Here is a 20,639-nt window from a genome sequence, read left to right on the forward strand (position 1 = left end):
ACCTCGCCAGGACTCGTCTTTCTCTTCCCCGGGTCCATCACATCATGGCCTGCTCACACTGCTTATCTCCCCATTTCCCCACCCTTCCTAGCCCGCCAGCAGGTCTGCCCATCACACTGAAGCAGCTGAGCAGGTACAGAAAGGCCGGCACGCAGTCAGCTCACCCCCTCGCCTGCGTGTAAGCCATAGTGGTGCTCGGGGGTCCCCCCTCAGCCCCACGCAGCACAGGCCTGCAGACACCACACAGTAACGCTGCACATCCACTCGAAAACTTGCTAGATTTCTTGTCCATTATTAGTTTGGGGGATGCCATGCTGCGTTTGGATTTTATCCTTTCCTCATGTACTGACACAATGAAAAGGTGACAGAGCATGGGGGTGGAAGCTCTCACCAAGAGCTTGCTGAAGGATGGGTATTTGCATCTGCTGTTTGCTGCCAAAAATAGCAGCAAACCTGAGCTAAGGTAAAAGAGAGCACTGAGCAGGAGGAGACAGTGTGAAAGGAGCCAGGGGACTCATTTATGGGTTATTCTGTCTTTGGGCAATTCCTGTTTGTTCAGTGCTGGGGTTGCCAGAGCAGGAACAAGTCCTGTTGCATCTCAAAGAGACAATTAAAATCTACAGATCTATTGTGGTGAAAAACAGTATGTCCTAAATTCAGTATGCTCCCCAAAATACCACTGGCTCCTTCCAAAATTGCAGTATTTTCAGGTGCATTGATCTATGAAAAATAGATACAGGTATCTATGCTGCCAGGTAGAGGATAATTTTTAAGAGTCCTTCCTAACTCATGGCCTTCCTCCATATGCACAAGTATAACTGTTAGAGCTGCAGCACACAGCATTGCCTGAGACTTTGTCAAGACAGTTTTTAAACTCCTAAGGCAGGTATTTCTTTTTCAGCTTAAATTCAAGGTTTGTTACTGTTCCTGGACAGAGTACAACCAGTCTTCCAGAAAAGCTTGTTTGTTTTAAATATGTTGCAACGCTTCAGCCAGCAGGAGAAACTATGACCAAGAAGCCTCATTAATTTTATCAAGTATTATGTATGCTTTAGCAATACATTAACTCCTCATCTATCTTCTTGGAAGTTTCCACTACTCCACTCCAGCCATGTAGCTTCCCAGTAGGGAAGACACAGAACAAACCTATTAGCACTGTGAATAATATTGTGCAACTCATCCGCATCAAAACCTACTCCTTCAGTGCAAGCTGCCATGATTAATGCTGTAGCAGTGGTTAGGGCTCTCTGTGCTAGTTCAGCTAAGGGATAGCTATACTTAATTTTACTGTTATTCTAAGATCTAGTTTTGATAACAGCTACATCCCTGATATATTTTCTTTTTTTTAATGCATAGAAAGCACTTCCAGTCCCGGAAGATGTCTATCCCACCTGAAGCAGGTCTCAGGTGGGAGATGCCTTGGTTTCCCCCAGGGATTCCCTCCATGGCTGAAGATCTCAACACTGCCAAGATTTTTCTAAACTTCACACTCAATCTCCTCCATCACCATTTAAGCCAGTTATTTCTGGCTTAATCTTATCTGTGCACAATGGATATTAAAGAAAGCAGACCATGCCCACAAAACTGTATTCCTTACAAATGCTGTCTGTACATTTGCAGACTTATCTTCTCTTGTTCGGCTCCTCTCTAGAGTAAACCCCAGTCCCTCACATCATATTTTACAGTTTCTGGACTGGGAGATGCTGATACCAACCCAGCCACCAGCTCCAGGGCAGGAGGAGAGAAGAGCCATGGACAGGCAGGGCTGGCTATTCCCTTTCCCTTGCTAATCTCCCTGCTCCCAGCCATTTTATGCCCTCCCTTTTCGACATATGTGAGCCGTAGCACCAAAGGGGCATCCCTGCACTCTGGGCCCCAATTTGGGGTGGAAGGAAGGGATTTGCATGACTGTTCCCTGTGCCAAAAGGAGAATTTTAAATAGCCTTTGAGTCAATCTGTAATCCGTTTCTTTGCACATGCAGCTCCTTCTTGAATACAAACCTGCCCCTGCCTTGCATTTTGCCACTTTTTAGGTGAGACCCAGTGAGACAGCCCCAGCCTTTACACAGTGCTGCACCCATCTGCAGAGGATGCTGTCAAACATAGCAGCAGGGTCCCCCACATCACTGGTACAGAGGTAACCCATGGCTTGTGCTCCAAAATCTGCCCCCTATGGGAGCAGGTTGAGCACTCTCACCAAGACAGACCAGCGAGCTACAGAAGTCACTTTTGCCGAGTGCTTTAACAATACTCTAGCAAGTCTTTTTTTCTTTTTATGTGGCTTTCAGGGATGATATAAGATTTAATAATGTTGCTTTAAAGGCATTATCAAAATTTTGGTGCTATTCAGTGTATTTTCTAAAGTGGCAGCTGTGGCTCTCAACTTACATCTAAAAAGAAAATTACTCTGGCCTGCCCATGCCCAGGAAGGACTCTTACACAGGGGGACATGGCCAGCTGCAAAGCTTACAAATTAAAAGTGGGAAAATTTTTTTCAATGTCATGCCTTTCTAAACCGATTTCACAACTTGCAGGGGGGTCTGCATCAGTTTCTTTAATCTCTATCGCTATTTCCTTACTGTTGTGCACTGCCAGCCTTACGTGAAGCCACTGCACTGCAGATTGAGCTGCCTGGGGGCACTTCATAATGTAACCAACCGTACACCTAAAAGCCAGCTTTTACACTGACACAGCCCTCATACGCAGCACTGCCCTTTCACAGGCTGGCATGCCAGCAAACAAGAAAGGCACAGCACGTCCCACCACCCATCCCAAGAATGCGTCTTCATTGCATTACATATTATTGTATTTAGTCAGATTCTCTGGTCTTCCATTGCAGTGCTATGCTAACCTTTAATATTCAGGGAATAGCTTCACCTGTGTCAAGACCCTTGCACCACAAGCAGCCCGTTGCTCCAAGAAGCCCCAAACCCTCTGGGCAATCCAGCAGAGACTCAGCAATGGCAGGGCTGCCCCCCCGGCCTTCCATGCTTCCACTCTTGCTAGGAAATGGGCACCGTCAGCTGCTGGCGTTGTCTATTTTCTACCTTTACTTCATTTCAAAGCACAGATAGAGTATCTGCTTCAACACAAGTGCTGCAAACGCACAGCTACATATGAGCACAACCAGGGCAGACTGGCTGGATGAGCCGCACATCCAGAAGCTGCGCTGCCCCCACGGCCTTCCATGCTTCCACTCTTGCTAGGAAATGGGCACCGTCAGCTGCTGGCGTTGTCTATTTTCTACCTTTACTTCATTTCAAAGCACAGATAGAGTATCTGCTTCAACACAAGTGCTGCAAACGCACAGCTACATATGAGCACAACCAGGGCAGACTGGCTGGATGAGCCGCACATCCAGAAGCTGCTTTAAGAAATGCGAGGACAGAATTGAAGCCAAATGCAGCAAAATTTGGCGCAACTAGACGTGTTTAGGGAACTTGCTACACATTGCAAGCTGAAAAGCATTTATAAAGCAGAGGGGAGGAAGAGAGCGTAGATCTGATGATGCACAGATTTAAAGGCTGCTGAGAAGCTGGTTTAGATGATACCTCATTAATGACTGATATCCCACTAATAAGAAATGCTGTTCAACAGCATAGGCTGAAACTCAACTTTGTCAGCCAGGATTTTAATACTAACTCATAAAAAAAGAAAGCCCTCTGTAGAGTCCTACAACAGCAGGGACTTCACATCCTTAACTTCACATCCTTTTGGATATATTGCTCAAAAAGTCACAAGACTGGCAAAAAAAAAAACCAACCAAAAAAACCCAAACCAAAACCCCCACCCCTCTCTTTCCAGACACTGAGCAGCTATGAAGCACCTCTTGCAGTGCAGTTTCCCTGGTGCCATGCAAACAAAGAACATCTCTGATACTCAGCACTCCCCTCCTACACCCGGCACTACCTTGAGTCACACACTCATCGAACAAAATTAGTAGGACAAAGTCCACATTGTCTGATACTTCAGTCACCCCACAATATCCCTGTAAAACCTATGGGCAATGACTAAGCAGCGCAGGTATTACAAATATAGAATGTTAATTAATTTCTAACATTCAAGACTTTGAGATGACTTTTCAAGCACAATCTTAAACCTGCCCTGGTGGCAAGAGCACCTCTTGGTCCCTATGTTGTAGATAATGCTACAGAGGGTTTTTTGACTTCCCAGCCCCCCTGAAGATAGGCCTTATCTTGTTTAGATTCCTCTCAGGAGGAGATTAAAATCTTCATTACAAAGATGATTCTGATTCCTTTCAATAAAATACTGGGCATGGCAGGTAACAGCAGCTGTCTGATTTCGTGCCACAAAATTGCTAGTTGCAAACACGGGTGCTCACCCGCATCTGACCATGCTTCAGCAGAGCTGAGCATGCACTTACCGTCCTTGATTGCTGATAAACAGCAATGCTTTCCCCAGGGTGTAATCAGATAAAATACAGTCAAGCAAAATCTGGAAGAGAGGGTTTGGTGGGGGGTTCTTTTTTCGTTGGGTAGGGGCTGTGGGTTTGATTGCACACCGCCTCCCTTTTTTTTATAATAAAAAAAAAAATATAAAAATGCATTTCTCGCTTTCTTTTACCTCACCAAAAACATTTTGTCCTTTCCAGGTAATATCATTGGTTCTGGGATCTTTATTTCGCCAAAAGGAGTTTTGGAGCACACCGGCTCAGTGGGACTCGCTCTCATTATTTGGGTGCTTGGTGGCGGGGTGGCTGCCCTTGGCTCGCTATGTTATGCTGAACTGGGAGTCACTATCCCCAAATCAGGAGGGGATTATTCCTACGTCACAGAGATTTTTGGTGGGTTAGCTGGGTAAGTACCCTATCTCTATAAAGTAATTTGAAAACACATTTATACTAAGTCTGGAAAAGATATCTGACTTGGAAGAGACAGGGAACATTTGTCAATAAAAAGCTTTTGAAAAGTCATTCTTTCTGCTCTCATTAGAAATACCAAATTGCCCCTACACAGAGATATGAACACTTTCACTTCCCTCTCTGACACAATAAAGTCCATGGAAGGAAAGAACGGCACTGTAAATGATGCTGTGTCCAAGTGACATTCCTGCATGCCAGCCATAAATGATCAGCATGACATCATATGGTGTGGGACATCCCTTGGGTCAGTTGGGGTCAGCTGTCCTGGCTGTGACCCCCCCCCGCTCCTTGTGCACCCCCAGCGTCCTCACTGGTAGGGTGGGGTGAGGAGCAGAGAAGGCCTTGTCTCTCTGTCAGCCCTGCTCTGCAGGAATGAAAACATCCCTATGTTATCAACACTGTTTCCAGCACAAATCCAAAACATAGCCCCATGCCAGCTACTGCGCAGAAAATTAACTCTACACCAGCCAAACACAGCACAGGTGTAAAAGGGGGGGCTCAGTCATATTTTCCAGTAAAGCTGGGCTGCAATTGCACCCTGATGCACTTTGCCGAGTCACCACCTAAAGCCTGCAGCTTTGGGAACCCTCACAAGCACCTTCAGTTTTCCACTTTAGAGGCATCCATTCCCCCACTGGCACTTGCATGTGGGGCTCTGAGCTGAAAGAGGCCCTTTGGGAGCCTGCACTGTGCCTCCCCCAAGTTAAAAACACTGCTTCTCCAAAAGTTCAATTTTCTCTTCTGATTTAGTCCTTCTACAGCAAAGAACATCAAATTCACCACACAAGGCTTTAATGCATCTGCCAAAGGATTTTCCCAATGGCAAAGCTGAATGGTTTGGTCTATTCACACAAAGTTTATTAGAGGAGTACATGCTGTATCCACCCAGACCACGACATTTAATCTTCACTTCTGTTGTCTTGTCTGTGCTCCTCGAAATTGTCCCCATTTATTATGTTTTCTTGCATAGGTATAAAGAAAAAGAGGTACTGTTTGATCATAACAGCCATTGGAGTACATGCCCCAGCTTCCGTGCCTGGCACTATTGATAGTTGGTTGCATAAATAAAAAATAAATAGTAATCCTGCTAGGTGTGATGCAAGAAGGTGAATGGAATAAAAGAGAGCAAGGCAGGACAGGACCATTTCCTGAGCTGGCAGAAGCTCTGGGTGCAGAGCAGCAGCCCAGTTCCGAGTCCGAGCACAGCTAAAGGGCAGCGCATGAAATGCTGCTGAGAGCAGTGGTGATGGCAAAAATCAGCTGGAGATTACCCTGCAGGAGGGACGGTCCTTGGCAGCTCCAGTCAGGGGAGGAGGAGGAGGAGGCAAGGGAGGGCTCCTGTTGCACTGGGCTCTGGTCTGGCCAGGGCGCAAACTTCCCACTTCATTTAGAATACATCTTCTTTTTAAATAGCATTTGTGTACGAGCACACTAACTGCAGGGAATGTGTCACATCCCATGCTGCTGGAGCTGTCTGAGCATAGCTCATCTTACATGTATATGGGCTTGCATGTCTGTACAGGCCATAAAAAGAATATTACCCAAAATAGTAAATAATAGGCTTAACATGTATTCTTGCAGAAGACAATGAATAAATTCAGCTTCATGAAAAACCCACTGGTGCATTTCTGATAAATACAACTTTTCTCTGAATGCTCAGCAATAACGTTGCAACTAACATAGCTGCTTCACCAGCAGTGACTGATGACTGAACCTACATTCTTACTAAAAATCAATGGTATTGAAAACAGCAGAGAACTCTAAGCCAAAGCTTTGATGAGCGTCACTCCAAACTGCAAGTAAACATGCTTAAAAAATACTTATGTGTTTCCTTTTTGTTGTTGTTGCAAAAATCTAAAGTTTCCAAAGGCAATAATTCTTTCAGCAACATAGGGTAACATTAATAAGATTCAGACTAGCTCCAACTTTCGTAAACCTGTTAATCTTTTCCTGTGATAAGGTGATCTGTAGTACAGCAACTATTTCAAACTGTTTTCTTTTATTAATGACGAACAAGTAGGGTAGACTCTAATTTTCTATTTTCACAGGCTGCTTTGACTCCATGATATCTAACGTGAGAACCTCTTGGGAGTACAGGCACATCCCAAATACATGTTTGAGAACCAATTTCACCAAGTCCTCTAGACTATTAGAGACCCAGATCAAACCATGCTGTTCATTCTTTCCACAGGTGAGGAAATTAGTATGCAGAGATACCTGCAAAAAAAATTTGGTTTGGTCCAGGGATAACTGGCACTGAATGCCATACCTCCCCAAAAGCAGCATGTCCCACCACAGATTGTCACTTATTCCAGCATGTTTCTAAAACAGGGAAAAAATCTAATTAGAGATATTATCTAGTGCACATGCACATTGATGGGAGGATAGCCATTAACTTCAATAGACTTTGGATCAGACTCAACAACAAAAAGCACAGTAGAGGCCATCCACCTAGCATCTATTGAAGCTTGTTACGCACAACCACAGTTTGCGCCAAATACAGGCAGGGAGGTTATTTTAGCAGCCCTTTCACCATCATCACATGCAGGAGCTCAGGTTTCCCACACAAACTTCAATGCTAAAAAAAAAAAAATATGCAAGAGAAAAAAAAAATAATCACAAGAGCAGCTACAGCTTCCTTTTTCTCTACATTCAGCTGTCTCCAGCCTGTTTCTAAAGGTCTGATCACTTCTTAGTCAGCAACTAGAAAAGATTTAACTTCTCAGGTTCCTGTAGTGCTGTAAGTTACTGAGTAACCCTGAAAGCTGATCAGATAGGATTCAGCTCCTGACACCCTGAGTGCCACAACTCAGCCCTCAGGGCAGAAATTCCCTCCACTTCCCATTTGAAGAACTGGGCAAAGTAACTCCAGATGTGCCATGATGACATCTCCCTGCTTCAGGCTGGACTTTGGGCTCCCAGTGCTGGCTGTGCTCCCTCCACGCAGCTGCCCAGGGCAGCTAAAGCACACCTCCGGCCCTTCGGCTTGCACCTCGATTCATCAAACTGTGTGCACTGCGATAGCAAGGACATCTGAAACTCAGTTATGTCTGCAGGAAATTTCAGCTCTGTGTCACTTAAATTAATTATAGCTGATATGGAACAGTTGTTCTTTGCTAAGGAAATTGTACTCTTAACTCTTCCTACACAACAGATGATAAAAGGTGGTACTTTAAAAGCAAATACTTCCTAGAAGACTCAGTGTTGGGTAATCATATTGGGATTAATTCCTGCCTGCTAGCCACAGCAAACGCCACCTCCCCACAAACAATTTAACTCAAGAACATCCATCCCCAGCCGGCCAGGCGCCCTGCCAGCTGCTGACAGCACTGTGAGAGCAAGGCAAGTGCCCAGCGGTGCAGCCCTAACAGCCGGATGTTCAGGGACACGAACATGATCTGAGTGACCAGCGTGGATATATTTTTCTCAGAACCAGGCTTTGGTTAAAACTTACCTAGAAAAACAAGATAAAAGTGGGCCTACATCTTAGGCAAGCTTCCTTCTTATTTTAATGGCATTTCTTGTTTGAGCTTCCCAATTGACAGCACAACTTTGTCACCTTCTGCTAAAATTCTGCATTTACTTTAATTTGTGCTATCAGTCCTGCATGTATTTCAATTCAGCATGAAACAAATTGACTGTCAAAAATGTATTGAATTATTCACATTCCCATTAAACTGTATTCTACCCAATACCAGCGGTAACGCACTCCATGTTGCAACATAAAAGCAAGGGTCAATTTTGCCTGAAATACTGTTTTCAGAGTCGTTCTCCCCAATGAATATTTTTAGCTGAATATTTTTATTTTAGTTCTCGGCCTACATAAATTGTATGGGCTAAGATAAATGTGATGCAGAAGAGCTGTGTCCACCACACCTCACGGTCCCCTGGGGGCAGCTCTGCCTGAGCCCTGCCAGCAGCACTGTCAGGCACATGCAGCAGGGGTTTGTGCAGGGTAATGAAGGCTGAACTTGACCTGGCTCAGCACTGACAGCATCCTAGCCCTATCAGCAAATTATTATTGCAGTCTTTAAATCATATTTAGTCTTCAGTGGGAACCAGCTAGGTTAACTCACCCAGCAAGCAGGGTTTGCAGAGTTATCCCAAACTGGACACACCACCAGCAGCTCCAAATAGCACAAAGCAATTACTGGAGGCTCTGAACCATGATGAAAAACATTAGGAAAAAAAAAAAAAAGTCACATAACAAAGTAAAGAGAAAGGGAAAAAAACCCTAAGTTTTAAAAACAATAGTGCCATTTGGGAAGGTAACCAACCAGCTCTTGCATCATGCTAATTTACCAAATTAACTCTCTGGTAGTTAATAAGAAAAAGGAAGCATCACATTGCCCCATACTTCTCAGAAACAACAAGGCAAAGAAAAGGATGGGACTAAGAGACACTCACCAACTCAGCCCAAGGAGCACCTGGTGAGCAGCACACACTCCATCCCTCCAGGGTAAGGGCACCAGGAGGGCCTCCCCAGCGGTGCCAGATTCAAGGGGCTGACAGCAGGGAGCATGCTGGGAGGGAGCAGCCTTTAAAAGAGCAACCCATGTACTCTAGAAATTGTACTGTCTTATTTGGAAATATCATTTCCAATCCTCATTTGTGCTGGGCATCCCTGCACATTACATTTGTGCATGTATATGAATGAATTAATGTGTATGTATCTGTGTGTGTATGTACATGGCAAGAAAGATTTCACTTTCTTGCAGTGACTACTCACTACAGAAATAATACTATTTCACTAACTCAACACTAACCAGATTCACCGCTGCTTTTGTAAGAGAAGTATTTTTTTTGTCCTTTTCACAGAGTGGGAAACCAAACTATCTCACACTTTATATTTGCAAGGGTACCTCATTTGATGCAATCACCTTCAGCTGCAGCTGGAGGCAGACAACCAGCCCAGGTGGACACCAGCTGAGCAATCGCAGAATAGTGCAGCACTAAGCTGCCCTGACCCGGGTCACAGAGCCAATCCAAATGGTGACAAGAAACTCCCCAATGACCGGCAGGGAGCTGATAGCAGCCCCAAGAGTGCAGCTAGCTCGCAGTTGGGGGCCCTGCCAAAACCCTTCGGAGATGCCTTCATCGTAGGGACTGCTGTCTGCTGCAGTAACATGTCAGCCCAGGAGCAACAGAGATGCTTTCACTTTGACATACAGAGCTAAATCAAAGTGTGCCCACTGGGCATAATCCTCAGTCTTCCATAAGTCCCTAAACTGTGCTTTGCTTAAAAATGTTTAGTTTAAAATCCAGGTTGCACTGGGAACATGGGAAAAGGGCTGAGGGGCGGCACACCTAGGTGTGACTGGGATGAAGGTTCTTGGTCCTGATGCCTTGGCAGCTGTCCTGAAGCACTGCACAGCCGAGCGTGCATTACCTCCTCCAGCACACCCCCAGCACTGCTTTCTTGTGCTTTTTCTTGTCCTTTCAGGTTTCTGCTGCTGTGGAGCGCAGTGCTTATCATGTACCCAACCAGTCTGGCTGTGATTGCACTGACCTTCTCAAACTATGTCCTACAGCCCGTCTTCCCTAACTGTATCCCCCCCTATAATGCCTCCAGGATCCTCTCCATGGTGTGTTTACGTGAGTATTTGCCTCTCGCGCACACAAAAAGCTTGCCTCGGTTTTACATGGGACCACTTGAGGGGCCACTCCAGCCAGGCTGGGGTCACGGCCACAACCCAAAAGGCAAGCGGGGAGGTCCCAGGACAGGCACCGTGACCAGTGTGGGATATTCAGTCCCTTCCCACTTGCCTGCAGCAAGCACAGTGGGCTGGAGTGGGGCACAACAGAGCCCAAATCCTTGCGGGTCCCAGGGAAAGTAGCAGCAGGTGAGCTTGTGGGATGGGGCAGTGCTGTGCTCCCTGCAGAGCCATGGGTGCCCGGCACAGGTGACCCACCAGCTTGGGATACCCACCAGCATGGGTTACCCACCACCATTTGAGCCCTTCCTAGTCTTTTTTTTTTACATTCACAAATGTGAGCATGTAGGAAGCACAGCGTGCCACCGGCTCTGCATCAATTACTTACGGAGCCAGCAAAAGCAAACCAGGGGTTTGAAGCGACTGAAGATGTTCACCGTTTCCATGAGGAAGCGGTGATCCCTGCACGTTGAGCACTACTCAGGCACAGTCCCTGGAGTGGGGGGGAGCCCCGATGGCAGCACCGGAGGCAGGAAAGCTGCTGTCTGCCACAGATGCCCCTGCAGCTGGGAGTTTCCCAGGGAAAGGCAATGCTCCTCCTTGCCCTCGCTCCTGGCCACGCTAGAGCTCCCCACAGGAACATGCGTGTCAGTCTGGTTTTTAAAATGCTTTGATTGTGTGTTCTTAAATAAACATAATTTCATTTCACTGAATTCAGTCTTTTGCTCTCCAGTCCTCCTGACCTGGGTGAACAGCTCCAGCGTTCGATGGGCAACACGCATTCAGGATATATTTACAGCAGGAAAACTCTTAGCCCTGACCCTTATCATTATTGTGGGCTTCATACAGATCTTTAAAGGTACTCTGTGAGACAGCTCTAACACGGGTATGGTACTGTTGATAGACTTGATTTTTCCCACATACTGCACTGTTTCCTCCTTACAAACTGACCTGAAGGAGCGCTGGGTTTAGCCATGCTGTGGGGCTGTATACTCACACAGCCGTGGAAACCATGGCACAACAGAGAAATCAGCTGTATCCCCTTAAACAAGTCCCTTTGCGGCCCACTTTGTCAGTTTTGATAGAATAAAGGAGGGCAGCTGAGGATGTTTTGGAATAGTTACTGGAATTTTTTAATCTGTTCTATGTTCCTTAAATTTGAATTGCTCTGGGTGTAAAATGAATAAGCAATGCCTTGCTCAGGGCCCAGGCCCTGCTTCATTTTGGGCGCTAGTCTAATTTCTGACAAAAAGTCACTTATAAGATTAAAAATAGGCAAAAAGAAGTCTCACCGATTTACCAACTTAACGGGAAGCAGAAAACACAAAAGGCTCACAATGTTTTTATCGTGTATATGATGAGTCATATAAAGCAGGATGAAATACGATATTTACAAGAGAGCAGAAAACTTGTTTTTTCAGTGGTAATAGTCCCACAATCTTGACAAATCTTCCAGCCCCATAGACATTTTATTTTTCACTATTTCTACTGAACAACACCAAATGCTTGTAAAAGAAAAACACATTAAGAACAGGTAGAAATCTACCCCACCAAGGAGACATCCTCAGACAGTGCAGGTTTGCAAAGTGTCCCATGAGTTGTGGCGGTGACACCGGTGCCGCAGCACAGAAGGCAGCCAGGGGTGGCCATGCATATAGCCCGAGCTGCCATCCCGCAGAAAGCACTGCAAGTGCCAGCCCATGGTGACATGAAGAGCATGAAGTCCAAAATCCAATAAGGAATAAAGAATAAAAATAAAGAATAAAAAGCAGAAGTTTACCTATTTTCTGGTCTCTGGTAGGTAGGGGTGGCTTAACCTCTTGCTTGCGCTTTCTGTGCAGGAAGCTATGAAGAGCTGACACCAAGCAATGCATTCAATTTTTGGATGACTCCATCTGTGGGGCATTTAGCGTTAGCTTTTCTTCAAGGGTCGTTTGCGTTCAGTGGCTGGAACTTCTTGAACTATGTAACAGAAGAACTGGTTGATCCCCGCAGGCAAGTATCCATTTCCATGCCATCCACATTTTCTTGAAGTGCTGAGACATTGGAGCCATCTGGTAATATTATTCATTTAATAAGCTGCAGTGATGTCCTTTCATATCTATGGGACCAGTCTTCCTAAAGGAGAGAGAGATTTTTTGCTTAGAACTGATAGCAGGCAAGTTAAAATTAAAAATGCACGAAGGCATTAACTGAATGAAACCAGTCTATAGACAAAGCAGTATCTTTATGGCACTATTCAATCGTACAGTGGTTCTGTAGCAGAAAATTAACCATTGATGAGATGCCACACAAGTATCTATAGGGAAAATCACTTCTACTGGAAAAATGTTGAATTATGCTAGAAGTTGCTTTGCTTTTTCACCCAAAGGCAATCTTCCACAGACACCTGAAAGAGAAGATTAGAAAGTCGCTGTGTGGTGAAGGCAGGGCTCCCTGCCCCAGCATGGCTGTGGGCACCTGCCCACCAGGCTGACCGACGTCAGGTTGCTGCTGGTCCTGGGTACAGGAAGGTGCTTGGAAATGATTTATCACAAGCAGGCTGGGAAAGCTGGAGGGAAAGTGAATTTTAGTTTAGTAAAGCAAAGCTCAAATGTTTCAACATTTCTGAGCTGATGAAGTGGAATGACAAATGCCAAGGGCAGCTCTCGGAGCGTTAGTTGTTTCTGGGCATCCAATGCACACAGCAATTAAACAAGGAGAAATTTAAGCTATTACACAGCCTGAAGGGAATGTATTAAAGCTGCAGCCTTACAAGCAGCTCTGCACATGCCTTCACACTAGTGAGTGGCAAAGTGCATGTCCAGAGATCTTGGCAGGAATAAAGAAAGTGTGGTAATGTGTTCCCTCAATAAAACACCAACATTTTAATGGACGACCACAATTTCAAAGCTGAATAATGAAAAGTTATAACTTAAATAAGGCAAATATGTCCTTCGTTGGAAATAAAGAGAAAAAGGAGTGAATGGTGGGGGTTTTATTATTTTTGCAGCCATGAAGGCAAACTAAAATATAAAGAAATAATTGGATAACAAAAAACACTTCCCATTTTTACTAAATCTGTTCAAAATCACAAAGGTTAAATATGTTTTTTAAAATTTTTTTTCCAAATCTGACACACAGAGAAACAAATGCATTATTGCATTAGATACAGAATGGTTCAGGTGTCCACCTCTAAGGAGGTCTCTGGATCGGAGGTTGAGTACCTCTGTGCTACTGTAAATTGCCACAGTGTTGTATGACCAGACCAGGTTTATGGCATGGGACAGGCCAAGGCAGCCACCTGAACAACAGGGTCACATTCCTTTTCAGAGCAGGTGAAGGTAAAGCAAAACAAGGCATTTTATTCCACCACTGATGCCTGTACATAGGGCTTTGGAGAAACAGCTATTTCATTTTTCAGCAACGCACTGCCTTGGTCCCAACCAACAGCCCAAAGGGAGCACGTGGTATTTTTGTCCCAGGGAGCTCGGGTCAAAGAGCCGATGGAAGCATTGCTCCCCTCCAGAGAAACAGCTGATGAACCTGCCTGGCTGGGTGACCTCCCCCAGGCTGTACATGGTTGTTGTGGTCTCACTGTGCATGACTGTAATTTCTTATCTACCCTCCTAATTCTTTTATTAGGAACCTACCTCGTGCCATATTCATATCCATCCCATTGGTGACATTTGTGTATACGTTCACCAACATTGCATATTTCACTGCCATGTCACCCCAAGAGCTCTTGTCCTCCAACGCTGTGGCGGTAGTAAGTAAACAATTCCCTGGATGTCTAAAATACACTTTGATTTCAGTTCTATGCTTTGCAGTGTATTTCAGTTTCTCTGCCTTCTGTTGCTTTAGACATTTGGTGAAAAGTTACTGGGCTATTTTTCCTGGGTTATGCCAGTCTCAGTGGCCCTATCTACATTTGGAGGAATAAATGGATACCTTTTTACCTCATCAAGGTTAGATGGAGTACAATTTTATGAACGTTATCTAATTTGGGGAGGGGCTGTTTTAATTTCATTTGCTAAAGAAATGCTAGCTAGACATTTTGGATGTTGTACAGCATGAGGTTGTTGTTGGGCATGTTGGATACATTCAGTTATGAATTACTGTTTCAAATCAGCAAATGTAATATTGAATCGCGGAATCTCTTGCAATATAATCCTTACGAGCTACTGAAAGTGTCTGCAGATGTGGAATAACCCGCAGTAAGAGCCAAACACGGCTTTAGCATGGAACCAAAGTCATTTTACATCAATAAAGTTCCAGTAGCTACAAGCTAAACTGTGCTTTGCTCAAAGAGTTTTAGGGCCTGGTGCTGTTCCCAGTTACAGACATTTTCATTCCCATGCTGGAAAAGCTCCTTTCAGGCAAGATGCTTTGCATGCAAACTGCTGATAGTGGGCCCTGAATCTGTAAAGCCTATTATATAGTAGTCTGTAAAGTCTATTATATTAATTGACCTCTCTGAACTTAATTTAAAAGTTATAAAAATTTTTTTGAGGAAATGAGTCAAGTCTTAACTACCTTAGGAGAGTTATTTACCTCAGCACTTTCGTAAGTATAATGAGATGCAACAAATCTGAGTGCATACGTAACAGAGTATGCACTTAAAAGTGAAAACTTAAGGCATATTAAACCTTATCCAAAACCCTTTTGTCACTGGAAACATTATCTATGAGGGTTTTTATGCCTTGGCTATGTATGGCTGATCACCACAAAACCTTCACAGTTTTCATCCCACCCTGGGTAAGGCGGCCATGCTGGCCAGCAGACAGGGACTGGGTAGATGTCAGTTCCTCTTCCTCAGAGATAATTCAGCATCTCAGAGCAGGTCATTCCACAGATGACAGTAGCCATAAAGGCCTCATATACTAAAGGGTCTAGTTTAAATAACTTACACCAGGTTGGGCAGGCGGTCTCTAGTCGTCTCCCCAGTCACAGCCCAGCACCCACAGGCCGCAGCTCCCTTCCACAGCAAGACTAACGCGGGCGGCTGAGATTAGAGACATTACGTGGCTAGATATTGAAGAGGCCATTGTACACCCAGTGGATTCGACATTACTGTTCTTATTTCCAGGTTATGTTTCTCCGGTGCCCGAGAAGGCCATTTGCCGAGCTTGCTTGCCATGATCCACGTCAAGCACTGCACGCCCATTCCTGCCCTGCTCGTCTGCGTAAGTTTTACCACCCCTGCTCTGTCGCCCTGTAACCTGTTCTTAGAAATACTGAAGCACAGAGAGGAGAGATGGAAAAAACCTTGAGAGGCCATTTTTACCTCAGAGGAGGAGAAGCAAGTAGGCCTGAGGCGTGGCTGGTGGCTGCTCCCTGAGCAGCTCTGATGGCCCCAGAGAGGAGCAGCCTTCAGCCTCCCACATAATCTCTCCCACTCCTAACCACCCGTGACGCTTGGAGGGTTTCCCTCATACCTAACCTGAGCTGCCATATAAGCGCACTACCACTTGTCCTACCCATGGCAAAGATAGAGACTGGGTTTTGAAACAGAGGTATTTCATTGAAGAAAAGATGAGCTCTTTTGACCACTTCTGCCTGCTTTCCACAAACATTTGGAAATCCATGGAATCCATGGTCACTGCTAATCCCACTCAAGCAGGGCTGGTTTAGATCCCGTCACCAAACCCAGAGACATCACAGGTCCCAGGGAGAGGACAAAGGGCTCCAAAAGTTACTTACTCAAGCAAGACATCTTGTGAGGGATGATCAGGCAGTGTACTGAGGACCAGGGATATTTCTTTTCTGTGGTCCAAAAAATTAAATAGGGACAATGATTACAGTGGCCCTGAATAAAGCATCTGCTGAATGGTACATGAGGCAGACAAGAGGTTACTTGCAAAGATCAGAAACCAATAGGCCAAGTGTTGGGAGGGCTTGAGGCTGGCCAGGTTGCCAGTTGCTCCTGTGGAAAGAAGGTATCTCTTAACTTTTTATACAGCATAAATATCCACGATACTAAAGACTTACAGAAGTTATTATTTGAAACAAAGAGCTTTATACACTTTTTCCAAAAGTGAAGTTAGAGTATGTGATGGGTTTTACTGTGGCATAGAAGATGTTAAAGAAGGAAACGATTCCTGGTGCTACCATCCCCAGCTCCATGGCCCGAGCAAGGGAATTCCCTGAAGGGCATTTGCTTGAAATCTCAACTGCATCAACTGCTGCCAACTGCAGATTTACCACTGATATAAAACAGTGAGGGTTTGACCCCAGATGCACTAGGAAGGTGCACATTTATGTGTCTCCTGGCTCTAACAGCAATTCTGGCATAATACAGCCAGACCAGATTTCACCTAATAAGCCTCCTGCACATTCCACTTTTATGACAAAATACTCATCTAGCTGAGGCTTGTAGCACCAACCCCATCACGGGCTCCCGCCAGGCAGCTCAGCTCCGCTGGTGCCGATGAAGCAGAACTCCTTTGTCCTTAAAAATGCATCGGCTGAAATAACACGCTGAGTTTCAGAGGCAGTTTTGCTGTGAAACAGCCCTGACACGAGTGGCTTACCTGAGCCAAGCTGGCCAGTCGATCAGGCGTACTCCAGCCTCCCACTCTGCTCAGACCATCCCCTGGAATTACAGTGCAAATCACAGAGCCAGCACTGCATATCAATTCATCATTTGAAGGTGTTTTAACACAGCTCACGGTACATCATGCTGCGAGGAAATATTAATTTCTTAACAACTAGAAATATAAAAATAATGCAGCGTAGGCAGCTACAGTAGCAAACTGGGTCAGACTTCAGGCAAACCTAATTAATACATCAGATTCCTTTTTCCCTTCCAATGAATCACACCTAGCTCTTTGCATGGAGAAAGGTTTCTTTGTACATGGAGAAAGGCCTTTTTTAACATCACCAGTGAGACCTGTATTTTTACTAAACCTTTCAAAAATCAAGGGGCCAAGCTAAATGTAAAATACACAGACTGGGGTTTTTTTGCAGGACAGTGGGGAGCAGCTGGCTCTCCCGCCTGCTGTGCTGAGGCTGTGGCCAGGCGGTGTGGGGAGCAGCATGCCCCTCTGCAGCCTCGTACCACTCGGGGATCACGCCCACGCCGTGAGCAGATCTGACACATCAGTGTCACCACAAAATCTCACTGCGCCGAGTGGCGTCGCTGCAAAAGCCCTCAGTGGCAGGAGAGGGTCGTATGTGTGTACGACACCGATACAAATGACACTGTCCTATTGCAAATCCATTTTGTGGTGAGACTGCTGAACTTGTTGCAATCCCCTGCCCCCACCAAGCCTGCAAGGCTTTGAACAGGGGAACAGAGGGACCAAAGGGTCATTTGATTGCAGTGGAGCATAACTCCTGGTGCCAGCGGTGCCAAAGCCCCCCCTCCTGAGAGGACTTTGCTATTGAAACATCTAATTAAGAAAAAGGGACATAAGCAAAAAGAGAGCCTCGAGCAACACAGCCCCAAATCCTGTGCACTCTCTGGAGGGATTTGGATATTTAGCTTCCCTCAGGCTCTGTCTACCAGCAGACAACGTTCATAGAATCGGTACATGGTGCAGGCAAAGGCTCAGCTCAGCTCCTGGGGTACCAACAGGTAGGGGTGCAGGACCCAAGGACCAACCCCTGGCCCCCAGGCCAGTTCTCCTGGCTTTACAGAGTTATGCAGAAATACAGTACAAACAAGCAAGTGTAGGCATGGAAATTTCCACCATCCATCTGCCAGTCTCCAAACACAAGTAATGCTCAAAAGATTAACGATGCTGTGGGCCAGCAGGGGGGAAAGGGCAAAGCTCTTATTCTTTATAATATACAGGGCACCTGCAACAACGTAGTCCACTGACCACAACGTGTTAGTCTGCAAGAAATCCTTCTTTTATCAGATGTCCTCACCATGGGGTTCAACAGCTTTTAAAACGCACACCAGGAATGGGTGAGTGGGGCCACGGGGAGCTCTGCCAGTCCTCCCAGCCCTGCCTCCCCAGCCACGGGTAGCGAAACCACCTCTGCCAGCCCCCCGGGGTGTTTATAAACCGAGCTGCTGGTCTGGGGCTTCAGTATGCTCTAGATAACCCCAAATCCCCATTCAGCCCCAGCCCTGGTGGCACATCTCAGGGATAACGCATTGAACTGCAGAAGGGAGCAGATGCCCAGTGGGGGCCACAAACAATAGTTTAACTGCTTTTACGGGGGTTTTAGCTTAGTTTTATTGCTTTTAAGCTACCTTTTCTAGTAATGACCCAAGTAAGGCCATGCTTCTCTCTTTGCAGTGTTTAGCCACTCTTATCATCATGCTCGTTGGAGACACATACACGCTAATCAACTACGTGTCATTTATTAACTACCTCTGCTACGGAGTGACAATTATAGGCCTGATTGTGTTACGCTGGAAGAAACCCAAAATCTTCAGACCTATCAAGGTGACAATATTAAAGCTAAATTTCTTGGTCACAATAGCAATGCAAAGGGTGGGACAGGCACACCAAGCCCTCTGTCCTCCTGTTTTCAAGGATGTTTTCTTTTTTGATGTAGTGGGTAATGCTTTAAGGTCCCAAACCGTGTCCCAAAGTGCCATTAGTGTAAAAACACGATACACAGGCAGACCCCACATGAACTTGCTGGGATGGGCAGAGACGATGACAGTGGTGGAGGGAAGGGGGACATGACCCATGGGGGGTCTTGAAGCTGCAGCGCTGTCCGCAGGTCCCCACATTGCCCTGCTGCTGGTTGGCCACTGCTGTTGCTCTGCACAGTCGTGCTCTGCTCTGCTCTCTCCTGCCAGGTGAACCTCCTCGTCCCCATCACTTACCTGGCATTTTGGGCATTTCTGCTGATCTTCAGCTTATATTCAGAGCCGGTCGTCTGTGGAGTTGGACTCATTATCATTTTAACTGGAGTGCCAGTGTTTTTTCTTGGAGTCTACTGGAGAAATAAACCAAAGTGTGTAAATAGGCTAATAGGTAAGCCAGCGCTGCGGTGCCTCACTGTGCTCCTGGGGCCGCTGGTTGTGCTCGGGTCTGCAGGGATCCGCTTAACCCCCAACACATAGGCACTAAAACAGCCAGGGAACCGCCCACGTGAGCCCAACCACCACTCTTGGTCACGGGCAGCCTTTGGGCTCTGGCTTCAGCAGTGTTCTTGTGGCCAGACAGCACTTGCCTTTGAGCAACTGCTTTTCTCACTCCTGGGCACATTTGCCTGCTTTCATGCCCCTGTGCATCTTCCCACACGCTCAGCTCACTCACAGCAGCCTGTCCCCTGAGCAGATGCACAGGGGTATAATTTTAAGCATACGAAGACTAAATGAGCTATCACATAAGGACTAATAAATGTCCAAGAGCTTTGCCTCCCTCCTGCCCTGCTTTCCTCCCACTGTGCCACCAGCACGTTCCACTGCACAAGCCCCGCACAGCATGATGAATTATTTCATACTCAAAAGATAAGAAAGCCTTACTTTATCACTCATGTAAAATTAAAACTGCATCTAAGTCTTTATGTTTTGGTTGTGTTTGGCTTGAAATTGCTTTGCTCCGAGGTGAGGACTTTCAAAGAAGCAAGCCAGGCCCTTCGCTCTTACCAGAGGGTTTCCACCAGCTGTGGTGGGCAGCTGGGCCTCTGCTGCCGGCAGCTCCCCAGGAGCAGCGGTCCCCACTGTCACTGCAGGGCCAAACTGGTGCCAGGAGAGATGAGCAGCTCTGTGAGGGGCTGGGAAAGGGCTCTGGATGGGTATAGCTAAAGCTGCCCACTCCTAACCTGCCCCTGCTCCACAAACACTGTTTTGTGGCTGAGCTGGAGATGAAAAGGGTTGAAGGGGGCAGCCAGCTGTGCAGCCAGGCTGAGTGGCCCCAGCTGGGAAGATGCAAGCTCCTTCACATGTTGCGTCGCCCCGGCATCGCGCTTTTGTTTGGAAGAGCTCGAGCATCCCCATTAACCACCCACACGTTTGCTCTTCGCAGAGTCCATGACGTGCTGGGGACAGAAGCTGTGTTTTGTGGTCTACCCTCAGGGGGGAGTTGCCGAGGAGGAGGAGGCACCCTCGGCCCGCTCTCGGCGACTGGCGAGCGAGATGGCCGCCAGGAAATAACGACGCGGCCTCCGAGGCTAAAGTGGCTTCTTGTTTACATGCTGATTTTTTTCAAAAG

General features: G+C 46.2%; 1 protein-coding gene across 1 annotated transcript; it reads left to right on the top strand.

Annotated features, from left to right (window-relative positions):
* Positions 1 to 10,341: 10,341 nt before the first annotated feature.
* On the top strand, positions 10,342 to 20,639 carry SLC7A10 (solute carrier family 7 member 10). The gene is made up of 9 exons (XM_035891513.1): positions 10,342 to 10,477; positions 11,270 to 11,395; positions 12,378 to 12,531; positions 14,161 to 14,284; positions 14,380 to 14,483; positions 15,605 to 15,701; positions 18,768 to 18,917; positions 19,280 to 19,457; positions 20,454 to 20,639. Exons 1-9 carry the CDS (start codon positions 10,357 to 10,359, stop codon positions 20,579 to 20,581), a joined length of 1,182 nt encoding a protein of 393 aa, XP_035747406.1. The 5' UTR covers positions 10,342 to 10,356; the 3' UTR covers positions 20,582 to 20,639.

This window comes from Egretta garzetta, unplaced genomic scaffold (genome assembly GCF_000687185.1).
Source record: "Egretta garzetta isolate BGI_Z169 unplaced genomic scaffold, ASM68718v1 scaffold23, whole genome shotgun sequence".
NCBI lineage: Eukaryota > Metazoa > Chordata > Aves > Pelecaniformes > Ardeidae > Egretta > Egretta garzetta.

Coding starts and splice junctions, on each gene's coding strand:
- SLC7A10 (XM_035891513.1), top strand. CDS start 10,357: ATGTACCCAACCAGTCTGGCTGTGATTGCACTGACCTTCTCAAACTAT. Junction 14,285..14,379: donor CCTCCAACGCTGTGGCGGTA/GTAAGTAAACAA, acceptor CTGTTGCTTTAG/ACATTTGGTGAAAAGTTACT. Junction 15,702..18,767: donor TTCCTGCCCTGCTCGTCTGC/GTAAGTTTTACC, acceptor CTCTCTTTGCAG/TGTTTAGCCACTCTTATCAT.